General features: G+C 39.0%; 2 protein-coding genes across 2 annotated transcripts in view; both read right to left on the bottom strand.

Moving 5' to 3' along the window:
* The window catches only part of SARC_06901 (phosphoribosylformylglycinamidine synthase), a gene marked incomplete at its 5' end in the record, with an annotated part of 20914 nt that extends 16562 nt beyond the window's left edge, over nucleotides 1-4352 (bottom strand). Inside the window, 5 exons of the mRNA XM_014299171.1 lie at nucleotides 690-755; nucleotides 1155-1250; nucleotides 1886-2008; nucleotides 2844-2972; nucleotides 4269-4352. Of these exons, the coding sequence (XP_014154646.1) occupies nucleotides 690-755; nucleotides 1155-1250; nucleotides 1886-2008; nucleotides 2844-2972; nucleotides 4269-4352 (498 nt within the window). The remainder of the gene's footprint in view (nucleotides 1-689; nucleotides 756-1154; nucleotides 1251-1885; nucleotides 2009-2843; nucleotides 2973-4268) is intronic.
* A 3036-nt stretch (nucleotides 4353-7388) lies between these two features.
* On the bottom strand, nucleotides 7389-9005 carry SARC_06900 (hypothetical protein; the record flags this gene model as incomplete). Its single annotated transcript, XM_014299170.1, has 1 exon — nucleotides 7389-9005. The coding sequence occupies one exon, from the start codon at nucleotides 9003-9005 to the stop codon at nucleotides 7389-7391; it is 1617 nt and encodes a 538-aa protein (XP_014154645.1).
* Between the last annotated feature and the right edge of the window lie 977 nt (nucleotides 9006-9982).

Raw genomic sequence — 9982 nt, 5'->3', positions numbered from 1 at the left:
CACGTCACGAAGACGCATATTATATATATATATATATATATATATATATATGTAAGGAGTTTATTAATACGCGTACACACAATAATATACAAATGCAAATCAACGTAGAAGTGAGTATTGACTTACTTGTTCGCTTTAAGAAGCGCCTCCTTGCCCTCTCCAAGGATGTCCACGTGTTTAAGCTTTTACGTCCCACGTAGTTGCATGTTAGTATTGTTAATAATTGCCACACAGTGTGTGTGGATGTATTTACCATCATTGTAAGTGTGCGCGAGTAAATCGGGCCTTTCGATTCAGAATCGCATGTGGTACATTCGTATTTGGAGGTCTTTGTAGACACATTAAAATGTATAGCACAAATAGTTTAAATAGTATGCCTAGTACATATAGTTGTGATAGTATAATACAACAAATGCCTAGTGTATATAGGTGTACTAGTATAATACAACAAATGCCTAGTGTATATAGGTGTACTAGTATAATGTAAATAGTTTCAGTAGCATATGCCTGACTTGAATTGGGAGTCAAACCCTACAACCTAAACCCCTATAAGTACAACACATATAGTCTCAGTACTATTTGTGTGACTGAGCTTATGAGTTGAACCCTGCATCCTAAACCCCTAGAAGCACAACACATATAGTCTCAGTACTATCTGTGTGACGGAATTTAGCAGTCGCAATGCTTACCGGTCGAGGGCTCTGGTGGTTGAAGAGATTGGCAACAGCTGCGTCATCGAGTCCCGCCAATACTTCCTAAAAAGGGAAAACCCAGAAGAATATTGTATTCAGAGGAGTATTGTACTATAGGCAAGGGTGCATGCCACGTGGCGAATACTAAGATATATATTGAAGTATACGCTCAAAGGTTACTGTTCTATTAGAGAAAGGGACGTAAGTCATATCAGTAATATTAAGATTTATATATATCAGTATTATAGGCTCAAGGGTTGCTGTTCTATTACAGACCAGGACGTACGTCATATCAGTCCGAACCATACGCACTCGTATAACGTCTTACAACACACACCCATACCTAAACATCCCACACGCCCCTATCTATCAATATCCGTAACCTACCGCACAATGACATAACTCTTTGCGTATATGCATGCAAAAGCTAAAACCCTACAATCGAGGAACATCCACTCTTACCTCAGTCATGCGGTCATGCAGCACATCGCACACAGCCGCGGATGGTTTAAGCATTCCCTCGATGGCATACACACTGCCCCGTTCAATTCGGATGATCTGGGAAAGAAGCGTGGGAGTTCAGTTAATGTGTGTCATGCCATATATATATATATATATACATACATATACATGGATTCGTAGATACAAAGATATATATATATATAGATATAAATATATATATGTATATGTATATATATATAAATATGCGATCAACCATTCTCAATGTTTATTTTTCGATAGTAGAATTTAAAGTTTTTTTCACATACTGTTGTCATTCTCGAGACCGCATATGTTCGGAATATCGGTAGCTATAGCAACCAAACACAATACCAAAAGGGCCTCTCACAACATAAACTAACTCCCATGGTACTTTCTGACATCTTCACTCACTCACAGATCTTTTACCATACCCAAACCCTGAACCATAAACCCTAGCGGACTTCGCGTGTTAAGAGTAACCGTGGAGGACCAAATACGGAAGACGACGCACACCACAATTCTAACACTCTCATTGACTCACGAACTTACATTCTGGGACGATCTAAAAATAGAATTATGGGGTTTATACAACGGTTCTACACTAGCCATAATCTTTAAAAAGATATCTATAAATACTCATAAGTCTCCAAATATTATTCATAGCACAATTAGGTGCCCATACGGGTATGCCACTCACAACACACTGTATGTACCTTCTCCAGACCGCAAATGGTTGCAATATCCGTAGCCTTCGATGACCATGGGCTGATGGTGCCTTGGCGAGGGGTGATCACCAATTGGCAACTGCTGTGGCTGTTCATGGCTACCACCGGAGCCTGTGCAGGAAGAGTACGTAGCAGGAAACTAAGTACAACGTACCTCCATGTGCTTCTATACATTAAAAAATATTATATATATATATATATATATATATGTATATGTATATAAATATATATATATATACTTGTGTGTGTGTGTGTGTGTCTACAATACCAACAAATACGCACAGTAATCGCAGGCGGATGCTTTAGAACCATAAAACTGGAGCATACACTGAGATTCCGTATCCATACCAACCAGTGAGAACAATGCCCACGTGATATCCATATGCCAAACCAATGCGAATCAATTCATTACACGACGACTCAGACGATCGAGCGATTGCATCGAACACAGTACGGGCGCAGGCCATTGGATTATGACTGTGGAAAATGAACAGAGCCGCTGTGGCTATAAACCTAATTCGAGATACAGCAAGATCTGTGATGAGAATAAATCCTGAAACCCTAAGGAGAAGTTGGCACTGCCGGCTTGACAAGTGATGTATAGAGTTATTTATCTATGTTATATGTAGATCTCGAGGTTTTGTATATATATATATATATATATATATATATATATATATATATAGATAGATAGATAGATAGATATATATACATTTATAGATATATATATATATATATATATATATATATATATATACATATATACATATATACATATATATATATATATATATGCATGCATGCATGCATACAACCCCACAACACTTGTGCAGATAAACTCAACAATCTACAATAGTCCAAACAACTCCCCAATTGTATATATCATTCAACCCCAATACAATAAATAAACGCACATGACATGTATATATACCCCCTGGTGACATACGTTGACATTGTCTTCCGCATTTGCCAGCAGGTTGGTGAGTAAGGTGTGCTCGTCCGTTGCGAGGATCTGGCTGACTTCGATGAAGTGCACATAGTGTCCGCAGATGTTGGTAACGGCCGGGTCTACTTCCTGCGCACGGGTTGGAGAAGGCATTTGATTGGTCAGCCGTTAAAATCTATTAATAGATACGTGCATATATGGAAATGAACCACAATTCACCCGCCGTCAGATGACTCCACTAGCATGTGTGTGTACTTAACGTTTATGCACACACTCAGGAATTGTACCGAACTTTATATCTTCGCATCCAACTCTCACTGGTAAGACATAATCAACCTCACATCCACTTGGTAAAATAGAACGTCTGACGCAGACTTACATACACCCGCACAAGTCAACCAATAAATTACCGAACTTTCATGTATATGTTGGTGTCAGTATTAAGTGTTTCAGTCAGTTAACATGTATACCTCCGTGAATGCTACGCCGTCTTTGACGGACATACAAAGCAAAACCCAATTGTCAACAGGAGACGACACATCTGCACACTGCTCAAAGCTTTACTTGAATTAGACTGAGTGAGCAGTTTAGATACGTACACACACATATATATGTACATGCATGCGTACGTATATATATATATATATATATATATATATGTACATGCATACGTGTACAACTATACAGGTATACACACATCAAGAACCATCTGCAGGTTTGACAGGTGCATGGGAAAAATAATATACACAGGTGGGCGTGAACTCTCACCATGAGCAAATATCAACGGATATATCAATATGAACGGAAGAGTTAAATATACATATATATATATATATATATATAGTGACCGATGAATGCATAAGTACATGTGTACATATACGTCTGTTTGCAACCTTATGATAGCACTAGTATGATATAGTGATCCTTGACATTGAACCTCGTGTGGGAGGACATACTATGAGTGCAACTGAAGCATGCAGCTCTGTAGGATCTCAGCTAACAAGCACAAGAGGTGCACATTCACCACATACACCCAAATGCAGGCATATTTCATAGATACAAAACTTCAAGCATATACACCACAAATACAACCAAATAAAAGCATATATACCACCCATGCAACAGGGAAACAAGCATCTATCTCACCCATGTACACATATACAAGTATCTAAGAAACACATGTACATAGATACAAGCATCTATACCACACATAGACACAGATACAAGCAAATAGACCACACGAGCAAAAAAAAATGAATATACAGACATACAAACAATATCCAAGCATTTATACCATCCATACACACAAATACCGGCATATTGAACACATGCACACACAAGCTTATGGGTCACAAATCTACACAGATACAAGCAAACATCCCACACACGTACATAGATACAAGTATATACGTACGCACATCCTACCTTCAGTTGCTGCAGGAGTCTAGCTTGTCTGGACACAGACAGGCAAGATCCGCCTTCAACTGTGAACACATGGTTCTGAGTCATCCTTTGTAGATTCAGATTGGCAACACACAGCGGTCTCGGATTATGAATAATGAGAGGCGTAAATGTATGAGTATTGCAATATTACTTATAAAGTAGTATGTCTTAATCTTGGAAAGTCTGACGGTTGTATGTGTAAGTACAACTTGCTATAGTATGGAAACAGTAGTATGCAATAGTAGTAACAAATTCAGGCCCATACACAGACGCACTTTAGTCTCCATAAAGGTTAAATACATATGGGTTATAAGCGATGTGCATCAGATAACGCTTTCCATATAATATAAAATATTTACAACATATTGTCGTTAATTACGTCATGCATTTGTGTGTATCTGGGGCCAAGAAGGTATATCCTGTAGTCTAAGTGATGGATAAAATACATGAATAAATATAACGACATATAGTTGAAAATCATGACAGTTGTTTGTTGTGAAAAGCGATGACACTTGTCACTGCACGTGGATCTGACGTTACGCCCTACCACCACCCACCAATAGTAATCGTTGCACACTTATAACTCTCTTGCTCCGTAGTGGGAGTATTGATATTTGAACACTTTAAATTGATAACACACGACAAGATTGTGTACCCTGCCTGTGAGTGTACTTACTGCACTACATAAAGTATATTGGCAATTTGTATATATGTGTATATGGGCGTCTAAGGATGTTCTATTATGCAACACTCCTTTTTGTAGTGTATAACAAAGGGGATACTGTTCCACGGTAGTACCACTACATATTTTAAACACAAAGGAAAGCATGCCCACATCGATTTATAATCTGAACGGTATCCTAAGTACTCCCTAATCAATGATACACATGCACACCGTGCGTCTGCGTTTATAATTGTTTTACATGATCGAGGTAACATGCACATATGAATTTGTATGTAATATAGATCTCTCTAATGATAGTACTATCGTGTTTTTGTGTGTATATAGTTGTATATGTGTAAATATCGATATATCCACATAGACCGGTTAAGATGGTTCATACATACATAGAAACATACATACACACAAAACATACATACATATACAATACACATACATACATAGCATACATACATGCCGTTTAAGATGGTTCATGGATACACACATACGTACACGACATAAGTACCTGTTATATTGGTCTGTACATACATAATCAACATACATACATACACAGCATATATCACATTCTTATATACCTATTTAAATGGTCCATACATACATACACACACAATATGCATACCTTTACAATATACATACATACACAACATACATACTTACCGTTTATGTTGGTTCGTGGATAAAAGCATACATACACTACATACATACCGATTAAGTTGGTTCGTGGATAAAAGCAGACATACACTACATACATATCGGTTAAGATAGTTTGTACATGCATATACAACATGCAGAACAACATGCATACATACCGGTTTAGATGGTTCATAAAAATACATACACAATATACATGCACAAAATACATACATACAGAGCATACATATATACAAAACATACATACATATACAACATACCTGCATACCTGTTCAAATGGTTCATACAAACACACACAACATACATACATACATATATACCTGTTATGATGATTATTACGTACATACACAGCATATATACATACCTGTTAAAGTGGTACGTGCATACATACACAACATACCTGTTACGATAGTTCATGAAAACATACACAGTATACATTCCTACAGGGTAAGATGGTTCGTACATACATACACAACATATATGCATATGAATACATCTATAAATAATTATGAAAACATGTATAAATATTCATTTATATTTGAACGACTATACTTACTGTGATATCGCAAGTGAGTTTATACTATTCAAGAATGTGTCATTCACTATACATAGAAATACTTTCCAATGCTAAGCGCATATGTATACAGAAAATTGACATGTGCATTCAAATGTGTGTGTGTGTGTACATCTGCTGTTCGGAACTCGATTCGAAATCACATAATAAAGGATAGCACCTTATCATAAGTATGGGCTATGAATCCCAAATTCTTAATCAATGTATGTACAACAGTGACTTCTCATTGTTTTGTTTTTTGCCCATAAAACCGTATTTGCGTGCTTTATGAATATACGAATGTAGTTGTGCTTGTGTTTTCATACATGCGAGAACGTATATGTGCAAGTGTGTATGTATATATAACTGTAGTCGGTACGCGTATGTGCAAGTGTGTATGTATATATAACTGTAGTCGGTACGCGTATGTGCAAGTGTGTATGTATATAAAATTGTAGTCGGTACGCGTATGTGCAAGTGTGTATCTAGTATTGCATGCCTGCTCTCCTGGTCTACCCACTTGTATAGATAGGGCCCGCGAAACCTCTAGCACTTTCACTGGCAAATGCTTCCCAACACCTGGTTGTATATACGAATATATATAACTGCTTATATGCAAGCAGTTATATACACTGTTGATTTAGGTATATATTTAGTGCACCATATTAAGCATGTGTGTCGCATGTAACTGTACCCATAATGTTGGGATATATTTATGAATTTGTATCGATATATGTTCATGAATTCTTTCGTATTTCGCGTGTGCACTTATAGCCCTCTATACTCTCCGGCATATTTTGCGTGGTTAGGGTTTCAGGGTTTGAATCGTATTTGGATGTATACGTGATCGCCTTCCTGTTAGTGCTGGGTGTTAAAATCTATGTCATCCGGGCGTAAGTGCAGTCATGGTGCATGGCTGTATGTGCGCGTAAGTGCACCACCTTGTCAACTATGACAGGACCGTATTTATATGCCAATGTGTATATTGCAGTTGAAATATGCATCAGAAGGGGTTAGGCATGGTCTAGCCTTGTTTATTTTTTATTGAAGTCTCGCGTATGTCTATAAAACGACTATGTCATTTCTTGCTGCTTATTCTGTACTTAGTTCAATGTTGTTTAATTCCGTGTACTCGGAAGCTTAGGTTTATATACCTCCGGTGGCGGCGTCGTGGTCGGTCAAGGTCTGTTAATACACGGAGACGACCAATCCCTATTCAACTCGAGAGATAGCTCATGTACAAACCGATATACACAGCCAGAATAAATATATCCGGTCCACTGATAGCATTATACCAAGCTTCTGCATCCACATGATCGGGGTCAAAGTAGTGCATGCAGTTATAGCTGTTGTCACTCATAGGCTTCGACTGGCAGTCGTCCGCTTGTGGCGCCTCTTTTTCATTTAGATAGTCCAGAAAGCACCTGATTCCCCACATTGGTCTTTGCGGCGTGGGCTCGGCCTCAAGTCTCAGCATATTCTCGGGTCCAGTTAGAGTCACGAACGGATCTCCAAACTCTGTAAACAGCTTACGAAGCATTGTCTTTCTCGATCTACTCGTACGTGAGCCCAGACTGCCCACTTTGCCCTCCATGCATTCCGCGTGGCAGCTATGCGCCACACCCGCGCACACAAACTTCACAATCGGATCAAAGTGTATAGCTTGTACAAACGCCATGAGATAGTCCTCTCCTGTGACATATTTGTCTACCTGTAGCCTCTGTGTCCTATAGTAGTCCATGAAGAATCGTGTGTAAGCGTCACGGTGCTGTATGCCTCCCTTAGTAATCAATAACGAGTTCCGTGGGTAAGGTTGCGAGTATGACTCGTACCACAGTTCTTTACGGTGTCGATCTAGTTGTCGAGCGTGAAATCCGACAGCTGACTTTGGGTGCAGCTTCCACAACGCGAAAGCCGCCTTTAGTGCTGTACAACTATAGAAAGTGTCCACATCTACAGTGAATACACCTTCTGTCACAAACCGCCTGGGCCAAAATCGGTACGATAGTTTGTCGGGTAGCTCGTCTAGTATTACTTTTGGACCGTTCGAATCTAGTTTCGGCCAGTTGAAGGGTATATCCTCATTCCCTTCGAACCAGTTTACACGAATGGAATGCACTATGTCACACTTGGACCAAATGCGCAATTGTTTGGTAAGACACGCGGGCTGTTTGAATGTTGATATCACCACGGTTATTTTATACGTGTCAAGCTCTGTTACCTGCTTTGTTCTATGGTTTACTTTGCCGGAATTGAAAGGCTTGATATAATACACACTACGTTCTGAGGCATCTTTATCCTCCCTACCTTGAGGATAAGGCAACAGATCAGGTACTCCTGTGTGTGATGTATATTGTGCACTATGCTGCTCTTGCTTGGTGTGTAATGTACGGTTTGGATGATGGTCATCCAGAGCGTTTACGGGTGCGATTTGTGTCTTGCTCGTAAATTCTGCAAGTTTGCCTCTAACATCTTGCCTCAGTACCTGTTGAACCGTATGTGTACTATTCCTGGGGCCAAACTTCGTTGATGACGCTTTAATCGCAGCCAGTTTGACTATGTTATCATCATTGATAGAGGAGTTATTAGAAATACTGATTTGATATGAATTACCAGGCGTAGGTTCGGTGTAGCCTAACTTGCTTCTAAATCGGGGGTGTGATATGTACAAGTTGACGGCGACATACACCACCGGCATGATGGCGATGATGAACACCACCGTCCCCCACCATTGTAATGTAGCACGTAGCGATTTGCCTTTCCGAGGTACTATAGACAGCGGTTTGTATGCGAGCGTATTTAGTGCACTGGTTGATCGGGATGCCCTCTGCATATTGCAATAGTTCTCGACGGTGTATAGTCAGTAGTGCCTTTTAGGAGATGGAAAAGAGGAAATCGATATGATTGTATCAACGGCATACAAAGTTTCGGCGAGGAATTTATAGGCTCTATGTTATGTACTATCAAGCCCTGAAATATGCTAAATACATACGAAGGTCGGCATACTTAACATAGGAAACATGGCAAAAGTATAACCTAGCTCTCCCGGGTATACGACACCCATTAAAGCATGGTTCGACAAGTTCGGTCTAAAAAGCACTCTTAAAGCATTTAAAAAAAATAGTGCTCTGAAGTCTGAATCTGCTGAATACGAAATGTGCTAAAAAAAAGTAGGGTTTAAACTTTAAAGTATGGGTTGAACGGTTTATTGTAGGATTTAGGGTTTGGAGGTTGACAATCAGCAAGACGCCGCTCATTGGATTTAAAATTTTCTGCACCATCTTGCAATGGCCTATGAGATGCGCTTATCACACAACAGAGTTGACAAATATTCAAAGCAAAGTACAGGGCTATATATAAAGTGCTATGAAAATACATATGTATACTACTCGAGCATTGAGTCAGTGAGACTCTTAGACAGTGACTGTGCACTGTGTACAGGTTTCTTTGCTGCTTGAAGCGACTTGAAATACTGAAGTTTGTGAATTCCTGACGGTTTGGATCTCATATCGTAGCTTGCAATCAGTGCTGACACGGAAATCTCAATCAAAAGTGTCAGTCCAAATAATATTCAAGTATCACGAGTCTCCGAATAGCTAACTGTGATCTCAGTTGAATATTCAATTTATCGTGTTCATCGGTATATCCCAGTGCCACTGCCACTTGAATAGAAGTATGTATTTAGTGAAGGAACAGTAACTATTTTTGGTAAAAAAATCGAATAAACCTTATGCTTCCAAGTAGCGTCTTCATCAATTAATGGCATGTATTTGTAGAATTTGAAACTACATCGCCTAAGCTATACAATTC

Source organism: Sphaeroforma arctica (assembly GCF_001186125.1).
Source record: "Sphaeroforma arctica JP610 unplaced genomic scaffold supercont1.517, whole genome shotgun sequence".
NCBI classification, from domain to species: Eukaryota; class Ichthyosporea; order Ichthyophonida; genus Sphaeroforma; species Sphaeroforma arctica.
Note: the sequence above shows the minus strand (reverse complement) of the source record. Positions and strands in the feature narration are given on the sequence as shown.